Source organism: Barbus barbus, assembly GCF_936440315.1.
Source record: "Barbus barbus genome assembly, chromosome: 29".
Classification (NCBI taxonomy): domain Eukaryota; kingdom Metazoa; phylum Chordata; class Actinopteri; order Cypriniformes; family Cyprinidae; genus Barbus; species Barbus barbus.
The window spans coordinates 20,241,260-20,263,027 of NC_136757.1; the positions used below are offsets into that span (position 1 = coordinate 20,241,260).

The following is a 21,768-nucleotide window of genomic DNA, read 5'->3' on the forward strand; positions in this document are numbered from 1 at the left end:
CCTGTCACGGTGCACACAGCAGGGAGGAACAAGGAACACGCATACGAGGATGTAAACTCAAATAACATATTTACTAGACATCAGGCAGGGCAAGACAAGGCAGACACTGACAGGGACACCGGGGAGTAACGAGTAGACCAGACAAAATGGCACAACACAGACAGGACTATAAATACACAGGTAAATTAACAGACAGGGCTGGATTCGAATAAACTACTAATGACATGAAACGAGAACAGGAAACAAACCAAATATGGGCACAAGAGGCAGGAACACATGACACACACACAACAGTTCTCTTACAGTACCGGGTTGGACCCTCTTTTACCTTCAGAACTGACTTAATTCTTCATGGCATAGATTCAACAACGTGTTGGAAACATTCATCAGAGATTTTGGTCCATATTCATTTTGGTCCGCAGTTGCTCCAGATTTGTTGGCTGCACATCCACGATGCGAATCTCCCGTTCCACCACATCCCAAAGGTGCTCTATTGGATTGAGATCGAGACTGTGTGGAGGCCATTTGAGTAAAGGGAACTCATTGTCATGTTCAAGAAACCAGTCTGAGATGATTTGAGCTTTGTGACATGGTACATTATCTTGCTGGAAGTAGCCATCAGAAGATGGGTACACTGTAGTAATAAAGCAATGGACATGGTCAGCAACAATAGGCAACTTTTTTCCATTCTTCTATTGTCCAATTTTGGTGAGCCTGTGCGAACTGTAGCCTCCGTTTCCTGTTCTTAGCTGACAGGAGCGGCACCCGGTGTGGTCTTCTGCTGCTGTAGCCCATCTGCTTCAGGGTTCGACGTGTTGTGCGTTCAGAGATTGTATTCTGCATACCTTGGTTGTAATGAGCCATTGGAATGTATTCTCTAAAAAACGAGCCATTTGAACGTGGAACAACCATTCCACGTTCAAAGTCACTTAAATCACCTTTCTTCCCCATTCTGATGCTCGGTTTGAACTTCAAGTCGTCTTCACCACATCTAGATGCCTAAATGCATTGAGTTGCTGCCATGTTATTGGCTGATTAGCAATTTGTGGTACTAAGCAATTGAACAGGTGTACCTAATAAAGTGGCCGGTGAGTGTATATATAGTCTGTTATTTTCTTATCAATACAATGGAAGTCAATGGGCTCCAATGTTGTTTGGTTCCCAGTATTCTTCAAAAATTTCTTATGCAGAAGAAAGAAATGCAGCCACATGAAAGTAAATAAAATGACAATTTTTTTTTTTTTGTCTTTGGGTGGAGTATCCCTAAAAGGCTGTTGAAATCACAGACAATTCAACCATTCACAGATTACTTGGCTCCAACATTTTCTTTTAAAAGTTCTCTGTATGTGTAAAATGTCTGAGCTACATAGAAGCCAGTCTTGCTCAGGCAGAGCAGCAAGCTTTACATCCTAATTATAGATGCACAATGTTGCAAAACAAAAGAAGCAGTTGTGCATGAATGTACAACTTCAGAAGGCCTACATCTGAATTCAGCATTGCCTTTCAGCTCAATCAGCTTTGCTGAAAGTTCATTTTGAAGGCAGCAGAAAGCTTTAACCATCAGACATGTTTGCTATTCAGCACTGCATAATTTAAGTAAGAAGAGATGTAAGACTTAATTCCACTGAGCATAACCTGGACTGTGAATACCGCTGCAGTGGAAATGAGGGAACTTCGGCTGCTTAAATTTCTATGCTCTAAGCTGAAGAATGTCTGGAGCGGTCTACTAATTCACTCTTCTGCTCACCTGGGAGTGAGGGAATCGAGGGAGGGCAAGAAAGAGATTTGAACAGTGCTGCAAACACCAACTCCCACCGCTACTCATTAGAGAGGTGAAAACCATCCGGACCTTCCTACTGAGATAAACACACATCCAGACACAAAAGCACAACAAACACTCAACTGCCTTGAGTCCTGCGCCTGCACAAATTACAGTGGAGTGATTGTTTGATTATCAAAAATGGATCCAATCAGTTCGCTTTAAAGCATTAAAACCACTGGATTTGTATAAACTGAATTCATGATGCCATATGGGATTGCAGGCTTCAAAAACGACCGCTGGTCATCAGAGGCCACTGTAGAGTTTATTGATTTTGAGGTTCACTGTGTTCTGAAGGACTGGGGCAGCTAGAGTTGTCTTGACTGTAAAATATATTTGCCTTTTTAATTAATTACCTTTTTCAAGCTGTGACTGCATGCATTGTTTTTACACATTTAGAAAAAAATGCCAAGCCTTTTCTTTTCAATTTTGTGCTGCCCTGGTGAAAATGTGTGTATTGTTTGATTTATTATTACTCCACACCAGATACTAATATAGCTTCACACATAGTGCAAAGTCACTTAAAAAATAAAAAAATAAAAAAGCACTTCCTTGCATATATAACAGAGTAACTCAAGTATTCTTTGTTGCCTGGTGACAGAGGTAATCTGTAAATTAACATCCCACAAACTGACTGGCTGGCATCATCTTAAGTATTGTTATCATTTTCATTATAATATAAAAGTTTACATTCTATTCATAAGAGATTCCTTATTCCCTCAATTTCTACAGCACAGAAACTAACCCAGCAACTCAATCTATTAAAATAGCATAAAATATTTTTTAGGACTTAAGCAGTTTGAATGATGACACAAAAATACAGTGATACAACGACCCCCTTAGTAACATCCATTGCAGAGATTCAAGTTTCATTTGTGGCAAATTACTGCAGGCCACTGTTGCGAATCAAAAGCAGCCATTGTCCCTTGAAGATGAACGGATATTAAATGGCCATGAAAAGCCGCACAAGTTTTGTGCTCAAGGTTCAAGTCCTAATTGTCCAAAAAAAGGTCTCAGCGCATCCAGCAACATTTGAAAATGGCACGTTATGAAGTGTTTTTAATCCATCACCCATTAATGTGATCAGCGCCGACTAATGTTTTTCACATAAAACGTGATTTTCACTGAAACCAGAGCATTTTTCCCCAGTGTGCTTCAGCTCAGCACTGCACAGCAGTGGCCCAGCCTGTTATCCAACCTTGTATCGATCCTTTTTCCCCCGCTCTCTACGCCTCCTCTCCTCTTCTCGGTCCTTCCACTCATTTCATCCTTTTGTTCCACTCCACTTTCACCTCGTCCATCCCCTTTTCATGCCCTGCTTGGGTTGGGTGCCGGCTTGCTCTCATAACCATAGAGAAATGTCGCCATTATGACAAATACTGTGCCCAGGAAGAAAACACTGGACAGAAAAGAACAAGTGGGTTTTCAATTTTCATTTTAATAAAAAAAACTCTTTTTCTTTACTTTAAATTAACTGAATTTAAAACATTTATTGAACACAAGACACAAAAAAAATGTCCTTTTTACCTGGTAGGCTCAAAATCCTCAAGCCAGAAATATGAAATGAATGTGGAGAGGATAATTGAGAGTGATGTAGCAAAGCCTTTCAGTATGTTGTCAGCATACTTGATGACAGCAGCTATCACGAGCCCTCCAAGAGCCTGTGGGAAATGAAAAAAAAAGTCAATTTATATTGTTGCACATTAATGCGTTGTAGGGGAAAAGCTCTTGTGTTGCTTCCTGTTAGCTGTTGACGATGAAGCAATTATCAGTACTGACTCCCATGTAAACTTGTTTGCACTTCAGATGTCTTGTTCTAAAAAGTGTTCAAGCTCACCTGGAGAGCGACCACAATCCAGGTCAGCGTGTTGTAGCCCTGAAACATTCCGTGTTCTTGGACTCTGTCACCATCGTAGGCCAACATCCCGAAGATCCCAAAAATCAGGCCAAACATTCCTGCACACAGGAGACACAGAGGGCAAAACATTTAGTTGTGTTTTACATACAACAGCACTCAGCTATGGTTTTTTAAAAATAAATAGGATTACAACTTAGCTACAAGATATATTAATTATTAATTTATACACATATTTCAATTATTAATTTATAAATACATTTATTCTCCAATTATAATTAACAAATATGAAAATGAATTTAAAATCACAAACAGTAAATGAATGATTTTATCTGTAATACCATTCAAAAGCCTGCTGCATTTATCTGATCAAAAATACAGTAAAACAGTAATATTGCAAACTATTATTTGAATTTTAAATGTTTCTATTTTAATACATTTGAATGCATTTTATTTTGCATGATAGCAAGGCTATTTCAGTAGCCATTAGTTCAGTTACCATTTTTTTTTCCTTTTCAGGATTCTTTGATGAATACAAATTTCAAAAAGAAAAGGGAAAGGGAAGTGGTGTGTAGGCAAGTATGGTGACCCATACTCGGAATTTGTGCTCTGCATTTAACCCATCCAAGTGTACACAAAGTAGTGAACATACACCCGGAGCAGTGTTTATTTCAAATAGAAATAATTTGTACTACTATAAATCTTTTACTGATACATTCGATACATGTGTCCTTGCTCAATAAAAGCACTACTACTACAAAAAAAATAAATAAAAATCTTACAGACCTTAAACTTTTGAACAGTAGCTTATAAATGCAAAGTGAATAAATGAATGGCTCATTCGGAGAAAACTATAATAAACTTTGATATGATCAAATTATAGGTTATCAAATTATGTTAGCAGTCATTGAAGAACAGAGATGCTTTTTTGGCTCAGCTCATGATGAACAGAAGTTCACATTAGGAGGTGAATCACTACAGACGCTCAATTCACACATTGCCAGTTATAAATAAACCCTGCACTGAGATTCCACATGGCAAGGAGGAAAACACACACACGCATAAATATTAGCCTTAAGCTCCTGAATGTGACCTTAGACTGTTTTGTGCAAGGAGTTTGCTTGCTAAAAGCAATAAAACCTAGTTGTTTGAAATTTGAGATTGTCTCTCAGCAATACAGATTATATGGTTAACAGACTTCTAGTGTAAAAACAATCGTGGTTATGCGTGTCATAGTGCTTCATATTGTCAGTTAATTTTCACCTAAGCCGTGTGAAGTGTTAATTAGATCTGAACACTGACTTGTTTAGACTAAGGAAAAGCATCATATATTTTTGAACAGTCTAAAATCTGTGCCCTCTGTGAGAGGTTCTGATTACCCACAATTTATTGAATAACTTTATATGCAAAATCCCTCTAGTACAGCAGCTGGCAGGTGAGTCTGGCACGCAAAGGTGATCGGCTTTGTTACTTTTTAAACAATACTTTGCACTTAGCAGATGTTAAAAATGGCACTTCATGTTAAATACTGTAGTTTCCTGACCTGTGCTTTAGAAAAATTATATTTAATCTATTTAATGTTTTTTACATGGAAGGTGGTGTACAAATCTAATTTTAGTACCAAGCATATCATCAATGATCTTTAAAGCAAGATTCACTAAAAAGCTTTAATCTAGTTAAAGGAAGTTTACCCAAAATAAAATGCCAGCCATTCAAGATGTAGATGAGTTTGTTTCTTCATCGGAACACATTTGGAGAAATTTACCATTACATACTTTGCTCACCAAAGTGAATGGGTGCCACCAGAATGAAAGTCCAAACAGCTAATAAAAACATCACAATGACCCACAAGTAATCCTCACAACTCAAATCCATCAATTAAGGTCGTGAAGTGAAAAGATGTGTTTGTAATAAATAAATTCATCAAGGCATTTTAAATTCAAACGGTCACTTAAGGTGATAAAAGTCCATAATTCATAATATTGCTTTCTCAAGTGAAAAAGTCCATCCCTTGTTGTCTTCTAATATCAAAATCCATCAACATGTTTGTTTAATGCTGTTTATGACTTGTTTTCTCTTGATCTCTGCCTATTTCTCTCCTGATTCAGATGAGATGTTTTTTTCACTGGAGGAAACAATATTATCAATAGAGGACTCATATTTTAGATGGAAAGCAACAGTTTCAAGAAGTTTTTCACTTCACAAGACATTAATTGATGGACTGGATTTGTGTGGATTGTGATGTTTTTATCAGCTTTTTGAATTCTCAGTTTGACGGCACCCATTCACTACAGAGGTTCCATTAGTGAGCAAGTGATGTCATGCTACATTTGTCCAAATCTCTTTTGTTTTGATGAAGAAATAAACTCATCTACATCTTGGATGGCCTAAGGGTAGTAAATTTTCCATTTTCCTTACTTACCAAGCTGGATATTTCGGACCCAAACACTCTGCTTGGTCTCTTTAAGGATCTTCTCAAAGTAGACACCAGCAAACCCACTAGAGCAACAGGCTACCAACACAGCCACCAGCCCTACAAACTGTGAGCCTGCAGTCAGCTGCTCTTTCTGTGGGTCTGACGGGGAGTCTGCTGGCCACTGTCCAAACAAACAAGCATAAATTGCATAAATACATCAAAGACTATAACAAAGCTGAGTTTTTTTGGTAGATAAACTTTAATGAAGGTATTTTTACTTGTACAAGTGCAATGCCGGCCATAAGAATTAGCAGAGACAACCACTGGTACACCCCGAGCCTGCGGCCCAGCATAAAAACTGAAAACAGGGCTGTGGTCAGGATTTTCAACTGGTATGTCACCTAGAAGTGTACAAGACAAAAAAAAATATAAGAATGATAGCCATAAAAATAAGGCAACTAATGGATGGATAGTCACTTACCTGGTAGGTAGCTGCATCAAGGTTGGACAGTGCTAGGTAGAGCAGGTTATTCTGTAGCGTGTAGATCCCTGATGGAATCGCCAGCTTCAGTGTCTCTATAGGCTTGTGTACAATCTCCTGTCTCAAAATACTGCTTAGCGCTCGGCCGCTGTAACCTGTTTCACACAGACAGATTTTCATTTCAAATAAATGCTGTTCTTTTAAAGACAAAAATATTAAGCAGCATAACTGTTCTCAACACTGATAAGAAAACATGTTTCTTAAGCACCAAATCAGCATATTTGAATCATTTCTGAAGGATCACGTTACACTGAGATGCATTCAATAACATTTCACAATATTACCGTTTTCACTGTAGTTTTGGTTAAATAAATGCAGCTTTGTTGAGCATAAGAGACTTTTCAAAATCATAAAGATCATCTTTTTTTTTTTTTTTTTTACCAACCCCAAACTTTAGAATGATAGTGTATAATTCACCCAAAAAAAAAAAAACACTTCAGAAAATATCTATATCAAAAGGTACCAGGTTGATATTATCAGCACAGAAAAAGGAATCACTGGACTTAGAGGTATCAAATATTTGAAAAAGCACAATGTCAATTTAGAAATTCATGAGTAGAATTATACATTCTGTTTTGTTTTCTGACTGCAAATTAATTAGTAATCCACTTACTATTTTTGGGTGGACAGAAATTGTCTCCAATAATTTTTACACTATCTCTGTCTCCCATACAACTGTTTACTGCTGCACCATAAATTTAATTGTATTTTCTTCAGTCATGTTGGAAGGAACAGCAGGGGTTCATAAATTGATTAAAAAACTCGCAATAATTAAATAAAAAACATTTAAATAAATTATTTAAAGACTAAAAACAATCACAATAATACACTTAATAAAAATATATCTTATTTATTTACCTGCATGCCATGTGATCATTAACCAACATTCAAGAACCATAAACATGCGAATATGTTATTAAATTATTGAAATATGAATTTAAATAGAGACATTATAGTAGGGCTGCAAAATGATTAATCGCGATTAAACAAATTCAAAATAAGAGTTTGTTTACATACCATGTGTGTGTACTGTGTATATTTATTATGTATACATACATAATCGCATATCGCAAATACACACATTTTTTCAATATTTATATATACACACACACATGTATTTATACTTCTATATAATTTATATTATAAATATTTTATATATAAATCTAAAAAAAATTTGTGTGTATGTATGTATGTGTGTGTGTGTATTTATATATACATAAATATACACAGTACACACGCATATAGTATGTAAACAAACTTTTATTTTGAATGTGATTAATCATGATTAATCGTTTTACAGCCCTGGGGACATTTGAATAAAATATTTTGTAACTTCTTACTTTCATCAGATGTTGTTTAGTGTAGAAAGGCGAGTACCATAAAACTTTTGGAAGTAAATCCCAAAGCAAACAAACTATGCAAAGCAACTACTTGTCCCACACATCTCACAAACTTTAAATACACAGACACATTGAATTTCTCACTGCTTTCACAGTCACTAACAGAAATGTGAATGACTTTCTAAGAACTATAGTCTGACTACATTAGTACTATGGTGCTTTCAGGAAAAGTTATCAAAAACAATCTCAAGGATGAAGCAAGCCCCATGAAACTCACTATGATCTTTGAAGACAAGCCCCACACAGGTGAGGATCTTGAGGAACTCTGCCACCACCACGGCAGAGGAGGCCAGGTAACGGGGCCCGTCGCCCTGCAAGGTGCGGGAGTAACGCATGGTGAGCACCAGCGACGTGGTCTGGAACACCAGAATCCCCAGAGAGAGGTACTTCAGCTTGGCTGATGCCATGATGACAGCCTCTCACAAGGAGACCACGATGGACTGGGGTGACATGAGAAAGAAAGGGGCAAAGAGCAGACAGATGTTGAAATACAATGTTGTCCCAGCTGGGTCTGACAAGCAAGCTGCTCTGTAAACATTAATGGCCATAAACAACAGCTATATATGGTCTTTAACCAAGAAATCATATTAACCCTGCAGTTTACTAAATTTAGGACATTTAAAGGGATAGTTCACCGTCAAATGAAAAGTATCTCATGATTTATTCAAACTTTAATCGTTGAGTGGAAAGACAAATTGACACCATGGTCACCATTCAGTTACACTGTATCTTTCTCTATACAGTGGAAGTCGATGGTGACTGAGGCTGTCATTTTGCATTTCCATCTCATTTTGGGTTTCAACGAAAGAAATACAGTCAACACGAGGGTGTAAATAATGACATTTATTACTTATAGTTAAAATGGTTTTAAAAAAGTAGAAAAGGAGTGAAATATTCTGCAACGTAAGCATAAATAAAGTCAGTTGTAAAGAGCATTTGCGCATAAGCGGCTAAATTAAACAACCAAGCGTAAAATGATTCAAATAATAAAACTAAATTTGTGTATAGTTTACCGCAAATCATAATAACAGGCAGACGCGAGAGGACAGACGTTTGACAAAACTATGATCCCACTTGGTAAAATAGCTGCAAATATCACATATTTCACAGTCTCACCTTTTCTGAAAACTACTGCAAAGATCCGGAAGAGCTGCAGTTTGTGAGCAGGAGTTTGAATACAAACATAAACCTTAAAACCCGTCAAAAATCCATCCTTCAAGATGAGTTCTGCATGAGTTGAATCTACACACAGTTAAGTAGTTCAATTATTTTGACAGTTACACACTGAGAGCTACAGCAGCTAAGCTATTATCTGAGGAAATCAACCGTTCTGGGTGTTCCTCTGCTATGGGTCCACTCATGACGCATACACTCATTCATCAAGAATGAAAAGAAGTGTAGAAAGTCTTCATATGAACCTCAACAATCTTGCAGTACTTCCCAGTGTTTTGTTGTTTCGACCTTCATTATGTGTCGTTGTCGCCACCTGTCGGTTGGCGGACAGAATGATGCTTTGCGTTGCATAGTCTTCGTTTTTTATCGTTGCTATAAAATGACCTTTGCACGCTTTCCTTTTGCAAGTAAGTTAGTGGGCAATTGTAACACTAATATCAATCAACCTAATAAATAAATAATTAGAGCGAGCGAGAGACTTTTAAGAATTCAATAAAACTATATTAAAGCTGTAAGCAGCGATTAAATGGCCCTCGCACCCGGGTGGCTTTAGTAAAACAGCAAATGGTGATCAATATGCATTTAAAGTGGTAAATAAGGAATATGTCAAATTCACTTATGTGTCTAACCTCCTGCTGCCAGCTGGTGGCGCTATGACTGAATAGTTATGACATGTAGATGTCTTCAGGGGCCTGTACCATGAAGCCGGATAAGCGGAGTTTCCGTTTAGTTTGCACCACTCCTGGGTTTTAGGTACCATGAAAGTGGCTTTGATTTTAGCAGCCTTCATGGCCATAGTAACTTACACTCCACGAGTAACCTGCTCCGGGGCAGGTTATGTTCTAGGTAAGAAATCTCAAACTGAAATTGGACCAATCAGATGTGAGCAAAGTGACAAAGTTTCTCTCTCTGCAAATTAAGGTAAAAAAAAAAAAAAAAAAAATTTAACTGAATTGTCTGACTTTAAATGATAATTACGTTTATTTTATATGATTTATATAATTATTAAACCATTACACACAAACAACTTTAGTTTGACAATTATTATAAAGCATTTATTTTAAATGAATATTATGTACAGGTCATATGTAATATAAATAAGCTGTAGAATCAATAGATAACGCTTTAAAAATGACTGTGACCTTATACGTGTTCGAGTCTCTATCACTATGTATTATCAACTATATAAACTAACTTCACAAGTTTCACTTGTGACTGCACTGATTGAACAAGATCACTCCTTTTATTTGTCCACTTTTATGGATAAGTATTTTCTCCGGTGTAAATGCATTTAAAATCTCTTAACCTTTAGCAAAAGAGTTTCTGATCTCATTAGCTCTCTCGCTTGCTCTGTGTATGTGATTGGCTGTTCGTCACTGAGGTCACATTCATGTGCACGTGCTCCACAACCTCAGGATCAAAGCCTGAATTGACAAAGAAAGTTGATGACCACCATCATGGTACCAACAAAGCCAGATTGGAGTGGTTGTGTCAACTCTAAACTAATCCTGTAACTCTGAATTTGTTCAGCTGCCATCATGGTACAGGCCCCAGGCCAGCACTTTTATAAAACATATGAAGTTTGGTGCCGATTGGACATGGTTTGTTTAAGTTAATATAAAGCATGACGTATCTCTCACATACAATAGCACTGTAGGCTATTGCACAACATTCAGTGTAATCTGCCACTCAAAAACAGATGTGCCGTAAACTTATGACATATCGGAGAAAGTATAACAGACTTGCAAAAACGTTTAATTAATTTTCTCTTTTTTTAATCACTAAATTAGGCTATTTGTTTAGGATATCGCATCACAATTGCATCTTCTATAGATATAGTTGCGACACTTACGTGACAATGTCAGTGACACACGCCACTCTCCACTGACACGTGCCACTGAAAACCGGCTGTTCAAATGCCCAACATTGTCACTTAAGTTGCCCTTGCTGTGTGTTTGGGCTCATTGTCATGCTGGAAGACCCAGCCACGACCCATCTTCAATGCTCTTACTGAGGAAAGGAGGTTGTTGCACAAAATCTCACTATACATGCCCCCATCCATCCTTCCCTCAATACGATGCAGTCGTCCCGTACCCTTTGCAGAAAAGCACCCCTAAAGCATGATGATTCCACCCCCATGCTTCACAGTTGGGATGGTGTTCTTGGGATTGCACTCATCCTTCTTCCTCCAAACACGGCAAGTGAAGTATATACCAAAAAGGTTCTATTTTGGTCTCATCTGACCACATGACCTTCTCCCATGCCTCCTCTAGATCACCCAGATGGTCTTCTGCAAACTTCAGACGGGCCTGGACATGTGTTGGCTTGAGCAGGGGGACCTTGCGCGCGCTGCAGGATTTTAATCCATGACGGTGTAGTGTTACTAATGGTAACCGTTGAGACTGTGGTCCCAGCTCTCTTCAGGTCATTGACCAGGTCCTCCTGTGTAGTTTTAGGCTGATCCCTCACCTTTCTCAGGATCATTGATGCTCCACGAGGCGAGATCTTGCATGGAGCTCCAGTCCGAGGGAGATTGACAGTCATCTTGAATTTCTTCCATTATCTAATATTTGTGCCAACAGTTGTTGCTTTCTCACCAAGCTGTTTGCCTATTGTCCTGCAGCCCATCCCAGCCTTGTGCAGGTCTACAATTTTGTCCCTAGTGTCCTTAGATAGCTCTTTGGTCTTGCCCATAGTGGAGAGGTTGGAATCTGATTGATTGAGTGTGTGAACAGGTGTCTTTTATACAGGTAACGAGTTCAAACAGGTGCAATTAATACAGGTAATGAGTAGAGGATAGGAGGGCTTCTTAAAGACAAACTAACAGGTCTGTGAGAGCCTTGCTGGTTGGTGATCAAATACTTATTTCATGCAATAAAATGGAAGTTAATTATTTAAAAATCATACAATGTGATTTTCTGGAAAAAAATTATATTCTGTCTCTCATAGTTGAGTTGTACCTATGATGAAAATTACAGATCTCTCCATTCTTTGTAAGTGCATGGAAAACTTGAAAAATCGTCAGTGTGTCAAATACTTACTTGCCCCACTGTATATATATATATATATATATATATATAAAAATAGGCTATTTGTCAAAGCATTTGACTTTCTGCAGACACGTTAATAAGTAGAAATTTTGTTTAAATAGCATCTAGACTTACATTATACCTTGCAGACTTAGGCTACATTGCATTGTGAAAAGCCTGTGTCAAGGTCAAGCACACTTCTGAATGGTTGGTGTAAGTTTCATAAAGCAGTTACATAAAGTTTATATTTTTATGTAATTTCGGATAGGCAAGTGTCAGTTAGTGGTGGCACTTTTGATTAAAACGTTTAATTTTTCTTTTTCTTTTTAGCTATGGCCTCTGCATAGTCTCTATTATTTTATAATTACAACTGATAAGCTGAACTGTAGAATAATATTTGTTGTACAAATGAATTTCTCGATGCAATAAATCGTATACTTGACCGCAACATACTGTTAATTAAATCAATATCGTTCTGCCATTAAGTGCGTGTCACGCAATCTACATTAGCAGCATCCAGCGGCAGGTGTCAGTCACTACCGAAGGCACACATGCCACTGAAAACCGGAAGTGTCACTGAGCATAGTGGCATGTGCCAATGGCATCTGTGCATCAGATGTTATGTCACTTAATGTTAAAACTGCTTCTCCTTTTTGATGATATTAAGTGGGCTTATGTTTGGTCACTCCCTCAGACATTTTTCTTAACAAATAAAGTTAAAGAAATATCTTAAAATAATTCACAGGTTTTATCCTGTCAAGCTGTTTTTGCAGAAATTTAAAAGTGACATTGATACATCTTGTTCTTTCTGTGAATTTTCTTCTGAAACTGTAGCTCATTAATTTTGGGAGTGTCCTTTTGTTCAGTTTTTCTGGAATAATATTAATGCTTTGATTGTCCAAAATATTTTCTTATGATTTCTCTTTATGTTATAAATACATTCTTTTGAGATTTTGTGCTAAAGATAAGAATCTATTTAATGCAAGTTTTTGTATAAACCTGCTGTTATTTATTGGAAAGTTTTATGTCCATAAATGTAAATATCCTAATTGTAAACCCCACTTTAACATCTTCAAACAAGAACTGAAGTTGAGGCAAGTTGGAGCTAAACTCTGCAGGACACCGGCCCTCCAGGACCGAGTTTGGAGAGCCCTGCTCTAGATCTTCGCAATTTAACGTCACAAAGGGCTTTAGATTACGCTAATGACCAAATTCGGTGTTCATCTGAATACATCTCTAGGAGTTCATTAAAGTATGACACCTGAAAATGGCAAAAATGACCAAATTTGCAGAGAAAATTCAAAATAACCAACTTCCTGTTGGGTTTCGGATTTCGTACCAGGAGACTTTTTTTGTAGGTATTATGTTACATGGGTGCACCAACTTTTAGACATGTACGTGAAACGCAGCTCGAGGCACACTCCGTTGAATGTGAATAGGTGGCGCTATCGAGCCATTTTGCCACACCCACTTTTGAAACATATATCAGACGTAAATGTTCGCCAGTTCTGATGCGTGTGCAAAATTTCATGACTTTTCGAGCATGTTTAGGCCCTCAAAAATGCTATTTATTTTGGAAAAGAGTAATAATGATAAACGGAGCAATTCCAAGAAAGAGACCTAGATATTTTTTAAGAATAAAAAACATACATACACACTTAAATGATGAGAAATGGGGGCTCATTCATTTAGCCAGATCAATTTGTAAAGGTTTTCCTTTATTTGTGTTTCATCTCTATTTTAATCATCAAATGTCTTGGATTATTTCCAATACACAGGTTTTTTTGCTTTTTTTAAATCACCAATTGTAATCTATAAAATACTAAGGCGAAACATTTACTTCCTTCTAGCATACTGTATTGCATATATTTGGTGAACAGGAAGGAAAGTACAATAGGCATAAAAAACCCAAAACATAAAATTATATACAGCACATAAAAATAGCTTTGCATAACATTTGGGTGAAGATACAATGTTCCAAAACCTTTTCTTTGATCTTTATTTGGTGGACTAAGACCCATTAAATTCCTCAGATTTCAGTACACTAAATATCATACTGTTGAAGGGCCCTTAAGTGCTACTGGATATCAACTGTTTCCAAGAAGAACATGCCATAAGGAGCCTATAGTACACAAAGGTTTCTATTTGCATAAGAAGACTCTCTTAATATTGACCTTGATCACACACAATATCACTGATCCACCCACCTGCACAAATACAGCTAACCGGAAGTTCATAAGACCTTTGGCAGTATTTCATCACCACTCTGGCTAATGTATGCGTGCATCTCTAAATACTATTATGAGTGTTTATTTGGCGTTTCAGAGACCCAGGGGCTTTATTGTGCAAAGCACATTAAAAAAAAAAAAAGTGATTGTACTAATCAGTTTTATAAAGCTTTGCTCAAAAACACAAAACGAAACAAAAGTGAAACAGCACATTAAGATTGTATAAAGTATTATTTCTAAATTACCAAGTGATTCATGCGGTTGCACAGACAGGCTGATTGTATGTAGGATGAAGGAAATACATGTATTTAAAATTCATGTAAATAAAAGATACAACTTCAGAACGAGTTAAACTGCTCAGAATATTAATATACAGTAACACAAAAAAGGCAGACCAAAAATAAAATCGTAACAATGGTTACAAAAATGTTGTAAAAGGCACTGATAATATTGTATAAACGTTTAGTTTTCCAAAAGGCTCACACAGCTTGATGATGGCAGCTGGAATTCCTCTTCAAACCTCTGTCATGTTTGTGCGGCCACTGAATACTGCATACAATTTAAAAAACAAAAAGTGGAACCCATTTATATTTACACACCACCTCCTACATCTCTTAATCATTGGCAAGGCAGAGGATAAACCATAACAGACAAGGAAATACCATAAAAATTCAACTATTTACACCACAGTTTAGCTCTGAACCACACATGAATGAATGAGATGCATGTGTAGCACATTCATGCTACCAATCGCAAAAAAGTACCACCAATTCATTTAAGAAACATTTTCATTACTACAAAAAAAAAGCAGGCTGACCTAAAAAAAAAATGAGAACACATGAAAGCTGACCTATTACATAAAAAGATTAAATTATCAGTTAAAAGCATAGCTCACCAATAAACTGATGTACTTTCAAACCTGTTTGACTTTCTTCTGTGGAGCACAAAACATTTTAAAGAATGTTTTTCTTCATACAATGAAAGTCAGTGGGGTCCAAAACAACCTTAAACCATTTGACTTTATTGTATGGACAAAAAAAAAAAAAGAGGAGACATTTTTAAATATATCCCCTTTGGTGTTCAACAGAAGAAAGTAAGTCATACAGGTGAAGAGTGAGTAAATGATGCCATAATTTACTTTTCGTGTGAACTATCCCTTTTAGGTTGGTACCAACTAAGCATATCTGACTTTTAACATCAACAAAAATGAACAAAGAAAGATGGCAGATTAAATGAGAAATTCCTTCAAATAGTAAAATGTTTGACTAAATCTTGAAATAAATTTCCCCTAATTGGGGACAGTAACCATAATCGAGACTCTGTGAGACACCGTGATTGTCCATTGGTAACAGTGCTCTAGATCGTAGACTGTCGTTAAAAGGATTCCCAAGTTGTTAAAGCAGTACGTCTCTTTTCTGCTTAGTCTGGGTCTTCTGTGCGATTAAATATCTGGGCTAATGGGAATTTACGATACGCAAACTTCAAAGTCAACATGCGGAGCGAAATAAAGACTGGAGAAGAATGGAGACAGGATTAATGGCCACTCCTGTGGCAGCTGAAGAGAGAGACAATCAAAACAATTGTCTCTCTTTTCAAAACAATTGAACTCTCAACAATTAAATCAAAACAATTAAACTCTCAAAGGTCCAAGTTCCTACGCATACACACTGCTACGCTGTGACTGCTGCGACTGCATCGGCTGCGCAGCCTGTGACGGGGGCTGCAGCTGGGCTTGTTCGGGAATGTGTGTGTGGCAGGAAGGAGGCAGCGTGTGGGGGTTTCCTAGAGGGGTGGGACTTGTTGTGACATCGGACCAGTCTGAGTTGGAGTGGGGTGACGAAGAGGACCAGGGGTCGGGAGATTCAGGCGAAGGAGTGAGGTAGGGGTGTTCGCTGGGATTGTGCGCTGGATGACCGGGGGTGGTTCCCTCGGAGCCAGCGGTGGCGTAGCTGTGCTGGGAAGGTGGTGTTGGATATTTATCCACGGGGCTCTGCCGTGGCTGATAGGAAGCTACTTGTCGTGCTTGGCTCTCAGGCAGCCCGTGAGGGAGTGCGTGGTTGTGACCGTGGAGGTGCGGAAGGGTATGTGACAGGCTGTGCTGCATTCCCCCATCAGGCATGGGGTACATCATACTCTGGTTACAGTGCAGGTGCTGACTTTGTGCCTGATTTTGCCCCTGTGCCTGCATCTGCCCCTGTTGTGCCTGCTTGAGGAGGCTCTGACCGTTGCCTGCTGTCATCATTTGAAAGGTGACAATGGGCGGCAGTTGTTCACGGCTCATGGTGACGTTCATCGGGGTGAGCATGCCCGGGCTGTGGTGCTGCTGCATGCTAGTGTGGCCCACGTTCATCTGGTGGGGCGGCATGAGGCCAAACATGCGGCCATTGTAGCTGTGTTTGGCCAAACCCACCCAGCTTTGCTGCTGGCTCAACATGTGACTCACAGGAGGCAGCATGGGCCTCACGGACGGGGTGCTGAGCAGAGGGGGAGAATTCGCCGTGCTGGTGGTGGCCACTGCCTCTCCGGCATACGAGTGTGGAGACTCCAGGGAATCCACAGGTGACATGGTGACCGAGCTCTCTGAGAGGCCGCCAGCTGCTTTGGTGACATTTCCACTGGCTCCTGCCACCGCCACAACATTCGGTCCCTCTCCTCCGGCCGGCTTCTTCCGTCTCTTCGCCTTCATTTCTTTTAGATCTTTGGCTGTCCCGGCTGCAGTGTTTGCTTTTCCTCCTGCTCGGCGATTCTTTTTGCCCTGTGGTCCTGGACGCATGCCGATCATGAATCCTGTGCCGTTTGTCCCACAGGAGTGTCCCCCGCCGTTGCCCACGTGGTTAGGCCCAGAATGTGGGCTGTGCACCAGGTTGTACTGGTCCAGCAGACGCACAATGTCGTGATGCATTCGTTCTTGCGCAGTATCACGAGGCAGGCGGTCTAGGTGGTCGGTGATATCACGATTTGAATAGTGATCTAGGAGAACTTGGGCTGCTTCAAAGCTGCCCTCTCTGGCAGCCAGGAACAAGGGGGTCTCCTCCTACATCACAGAACAAACAAAACTGAAGTGTTTGGCTGACACACAACACATCTGTGTACTCGAAAAGTGATTAAACATGCACATAAACAAATAGACATGAACGAGTACCTTGTTGTCCTGCATGTCTCGATTGGCTCCATTCTTGAGTAGCACTAGAGTGGCGTCTACATTATTAACAGCAGCAGCCCAGTGCAAAGCTGACTTGCCTGAGGATAAGATGAAAGCGATGAGATTAAACCATTTTATGTCTAGAAATTTATTTCTTTCCATTTATCAACAAAGTTCTTTACTATGATGTATGTTCATACGGGTTTTCATCTTACCATGGTCATCCACAGCATTGACATCTGCATGGCAGTGCACCAGTTCCTCCACCATGCCCTCCACTGCCAGTCTGGCTGCGAGGATGAGTGGTGTGGTGCCATCATTCATACGGGCATCAAGATCCGTGGCACGGTTACGGATGAGAATCTGGAGTTCAAAAACACAATAATGATTGGTATGTGCACACAAAAACATTTTTTACAAACCAAATCAAAAGAAATTAAAAATATACTATCTGCAAACTACAGTTGTCTGTGTATACATATATTTATAAGTATATAATTACTGTTATAAATAATGTTAAAATAAATACCGTCTAATTAATATACTGCCTAAATATTTGTATAAAGATTTACAATTAAAGAGCATAAAGATCACTATTAAAGAGCACTTTTTAGGTAATTATTATAATATATATATTTTTTAATATTTTAGAGCTGTTGTATAGCTCAATTATATGTTAGTCACTATAGATATTTGCATGACTTATTTAATAATTTCCTTGAGTTTTCAAGGCATGGATGTCACAAGTTTAAAAATAATTTATAATTTCCATAATTCTGGGAAACCTATCATTCATGATGAAGCTTAGCAGGCATATGAGTAGAAGCACATGCCCTCACCTGAAAGACTCCTTGGGCATCTGCCGCCACGGCCGCATGTAGAGGGGTGCGGCCCATGTTATCATGAGCATTGGCATCAGTACCAGCATCCAGCAGTCTCTTGGCGGCATCAGCTCGGGCGTATCGTGCAGCGAGGTGAAGGGCAGTCTCTCCGGTGCGATCTGTTTGGGCATTGAGTGAAGCACCCTGGCCAATTAAGTCAGTTATGACGTTTGGGCCGGGTTCGTCAGCACCACTTTCCTCCTCCTCGTCTCCCAACATGCTGCCACAATCGGGGCTGCTGCCATTTCGTAGAGATGCCAGCATGAGAGGAGTGAAACCATCTATGAGCATGAAAGTGAATACGGAGTAAGTCAAACTTTTTAAAAGGAAAACAAGAGTGAAAACCTTCTTCCCTCATCTACTCAGATTGTGAATAAGAAAGAATCTCAGTCTGTTAACCTGGTCCTTTAACATTGACATCCAGGCTGTCTATGTCTATGTCTGCCTGAGGGGGAGTGAGTGTGATGTCCGCGGCTTTGTGATGTTGCAGGGTCCACTCTCTCCTGTCCACTCCTCCATCCACTCCGACAGGAAGCAATGGCTTATCCTCCATCTGTGAGGTTGGATGGGTCCATTCAGATTGATCATAAACAAAGGGATCCGTTACTGTCATCTTCAGGGCTGTGGAGGTACCGTCTCTTACCCTAGGTTTTATAGATAGATGATCCTCCTCTGACCAATGATGGGTAGAACTGCCATCCATCAACCCTCCATCCGGTGTTTTCTGCATGCTCCTGAAAGAAAGTGGAGGATAGAGAAAGAAGGGTTGACTTATGATGCCACCTGAAATCAACAGGTTAACAGAAGCATGTAAAAAAATTCAGGCTGTTGTTGCTTTTAAAACATCATTATATTCATTTTATCACATAAGTGCTAAAAACAAGAGTTATGAAATTGCCCACTCACACATTTTAAATAATAATAGATGTGTATAATGTGTTAAATGTATAATATATATAATATATGCAATATCTGATGAAAGCACACTGTCACATTATTCCTACTTATTAATCGGAAACTTCCCATGGCAACATGAAGGCAGCAAATATCTTGAGATCATTGTGGAGTTCAGGTGCACACTTACGTCAAGCCAAAATCATCCTGTCCCACTGGCTCCCTCCGCTTGCAGTCTTTCTTTGCCAGAAAGCCATCAGGAAGCCATAAAGTCCCATGCTTGCGTTTACGCTTGGCAGCCAACACGCCCAGAACCAAAATTAGCATGATGATAGCTGCAGCCACAGCAACCAGGTACAGGAGAGGAGGCATGGGGGGTACTGAATCTTTATCGCCTGAGGTGGAAGAGGATGGTTAACAAAGTTTATAAAAGAGAGAACAACAGTGAAAATCACAATTCCTTTTTGCTATCACCCTGTTTTACTAGTTCACTTACTGCCCACAGAGTAGACAGGGTACAGCAGCTCAGATTTCAGATACTCGGCAGCTATGAAGGCTGCAGCCTGGTCTGCACTGGAGATGCATTCGTCCGAGTGCTGAGAACACTGTCGATTGTCAATCTCCAGGTGAACCTTTGATCTAAACCAAGGAGACATCCAAAACAATGTTAATTTATACAAACACAACAACATGAAAGTAAACAAGAAAGTGTTCAATTCTGGGTGAGGAACATACCCAATAACCTCCCTCTCCAGCTCTCGTTTTCCACGTTGCTTCATAGAAGCAATATTGTTTTGGATTTCATCTTCCTCATTTCCATAGTATGGGTACACCATAGGTCTCTTATCCTCATCCAGCTTAAGTCTCAGGTTGGTGTGCAGCAGTGTCCCCAAAGAGCGCAGGAAACCCTTAAGGTCACTCAAAAGCTCCTTGGGATGCAGCAGCACCACGATCACCAGTGTACCATCAGCCAGCTTGGGAGGAGTATCTGTGGCACAGTCCAGACCATCCCAGCCACATGCTTCTGTGTTGCAGCCCTGGTTACAATGACCATTGGCGTAATGATCTGCACAGTATCGGTCATATCTATGGAGAAATTAGGGTAATTAATATTTATTATTATATATAAAACTGAAATATAATGTAAATATATATATATTTGAGGCCTGTAAGATTTTTTTCATGTTTTTGACAAAAGTCTATGTTCACCAAGACCGAAATTATTTGATCAAAAATACAGCAAAAACTGTAATATGTACATCTAAATGTTTCAAGCATTATCTTTGCAAGTTTCTCAAAGAAGAGCAGTAATCCTCTAGAGTGTGAGAAATACACTGGAACACATACTTGCAAGTGCTTGGGCCAGTCGATGAACCTTTCTGGCATTCAAAGCTGTCAAAGAGGCAGCCAGCATTGTCGCATTCTGGGTCACAGCGGCCATTATGGAATAACTCCCAGCAGGGTACGGCGGCTGTGCAGTTCTTCCAGGGCTTGTCCCAGAGCAGCGTACAGTCACCTCCATCCCACTCACATTCTGGGGTCCTACATTGTGGGTCACACACTTTGTCTCCTGCCCGCTGTTTGCACTCCAAATATGGGCAGGAAGGTTTATACGTTTGACAGGTCGGCCCACTGAAGCCGGGTGGACACTGGCAGCTGAACTTGTTAGAATCATCTGGCATACATTTGCCACCGTTCTGACACATGCAGCGGTTTGTGATGCTCTCGCAGTGGGGTCCAGTAAAACCCATTGGGCAGCGGCACTGCGGGCGGCCCTTTATCTCCACACACTGTCCGCCATTTTGACAGCGCAAACTGGCACAGGAGAAGATCTCAAAATCACCACAGTTGAAGCCAGTGTAACCCTGAAAGAGTAACAGAGGCCGTTAGACCCCAAAAATAAAGCAAATCATGGTGCTACCTTACAACGAAATGACTGGGGGCTAGTAAGACAGCAGCAGTGAGTGAAAGAAGAGTAAAAGACGAGTTAAGAGGGAATCAGACTTTCACTTCATACCTGATTTATGCAGCTTCAGTCTTTAGTGCAAGCATGAGAATGAGAGAGAAACAAGCAGCCTTGAGAAAAGGAAACATTTTCACACAAAGCAAAGCTAACGCAGCCGTTAAAGGTTGTAAGAGAAATGTCGGAAAGCACAGCAAGAGACATAGTTATTAAAATACCCTCCTCCTCTCGAAGAGCAGTTAGTGAATATTTGATAAAGGCTTTATGTATTGCGCATGCACACATACACACTAGCATTCAAAAGTTTGGGGTCAGTGAGATTTCTATTTCAAAGATAAATGCTGTTTTTTTTTTCCTATTCATCAAAGAATCCTTAAACTTAAGCAGCATAACTGTTTTCAACAGTGATAAATGTTTCTTGAACATC

General features: G+C 39.4%; 2 protein-coding genes across 4 annotated transcripts in view; both read right to left on the minus strand.

Annotated features, from left to right (window-relative positions):
• Positions 1 to 1,222: 1,222 nt before the first annotated feature.
• LOC306849722 (UDP-N-acetylglucosamine transporter-like) lies at positions 1,223 to 9,518 on the minus strand. Of its 2 annotated transcripts, XM_079384981.1 has the most exons (9): positions 9,358 to 9,499; positions 9,148 to 9,273; positions 8,249 to 8,471; positions 6,572 to 6,726; positions 6,369 to 6,491; positions 6,097 to 6,271; positions 3,657 to 3,775; positions 3,347 to 3,480; positions 1,223 to 3,218 (listed from the first exon to the last, which is right to left on the minus strand). In XM_079384981.1, exons 3-9 carry the CDS (start codon positions 8,436 to 8,438, stop codon positions 3,128 to 3,130), a joined length of 987 nt encoding a protein of 328 aa, XP_079241107.1. In that variant the 5' UTR covers positions 8,439 to 8,471; positions 9,148 to 9,273; positions 9,358 to 9,499; the 3' UTR covers positions 1,223 to 3,127. The 2 variants fall into 2 exon arrangements, with proteins under 2 accessions (XP_079241107.1, XP_079241106.1); XM_079384980.1 differs by having other exon boundaries at positions 9,148 to 9,518.
• A 3,043-nt stretch (positions 9,519 to 12,561) lies between these two features.
• The window catches only part of LOC306849712 (uncharacterized protein), a 45,410-nt gene continuing 36,203 nt past the window's right edge, over positions 12,562 to 21,768 (minus strand). Inside the window, exons 25-34 of one of the 2 annotated variants that reach the window (XM_079384962.1) lie at positions 20,726 to 21,243; positions 20,114 to 20,464; positions 19,875 to 20,017; positions 19,569 to 19,773; positions 19,128 to 19,218; positions 18,884 to 19,037; positions 18,443 to 18,765; positions 17,819 to 17,966; positions 17,604 to 17,701; positions 12,562 to 17,495 (exon numbers count right to left, since the gene is read on the minus strand). In XM_079384962.1, the coding sequence (XP_079241088.1) occupies positions 16,116 to 17,495; positions 17,604 to 17,701; positions 17,819 to 17,966; positions 18,443 to 18,765; positions 18,884 to 19,037; positions 19,128 to 19,218; positions 19,569 to 19,773; positions 19,875 to 20,017; positions 20,114 to 20,464; positions 20,726 to 21,243 (3,411 nt within the window). In that variant the 3' untranslated portion in view covers positions 12,562 to 16,115. Of the gene's footprint in view, positions 17,496 to 17,603; positions 17,702 to 17,818; positions 17,967 to 18,442; positions 18,766 to 18,883; positions 19,219 to 19,568; positions 19,774 to 19,874; positions 20,018 to 20,113; positions 20,465 to 20,725; positions 21,244 to 21,768 lie in introns of both variants that reach the window. The other variant, XM_079384961.1, reaches the window with a different exon arrangement.

What these genes read in the sequence shown, in the direction of transcription:
- LOC306849722 (XM_079384980.1), bottom strand. Translation starts at nt 8,438, where the DNA reads ATGGCATCAGCCAAGCTGAAGTACCTCTCTCTGGGGATTCTGGTGTTC. An exon ending in GCTTGTCTTCAAAGATCATA is followed by an intron (nt 6,727 to 8,248) that starts GTGAGTTTCATG and finishes TGTGTGAAACAG; the next exon opens with GTTACAGCGGCCGAGCGCTA. An exon ending in TTGATGCAGCTACCTACCAG is followed by an intron (nt 6,492 to 6,571) that starts GTAAGTGACTAT and finishes GTACACTTCTAG; the next exon opens with GTGACATACCAGTTGAAAAT.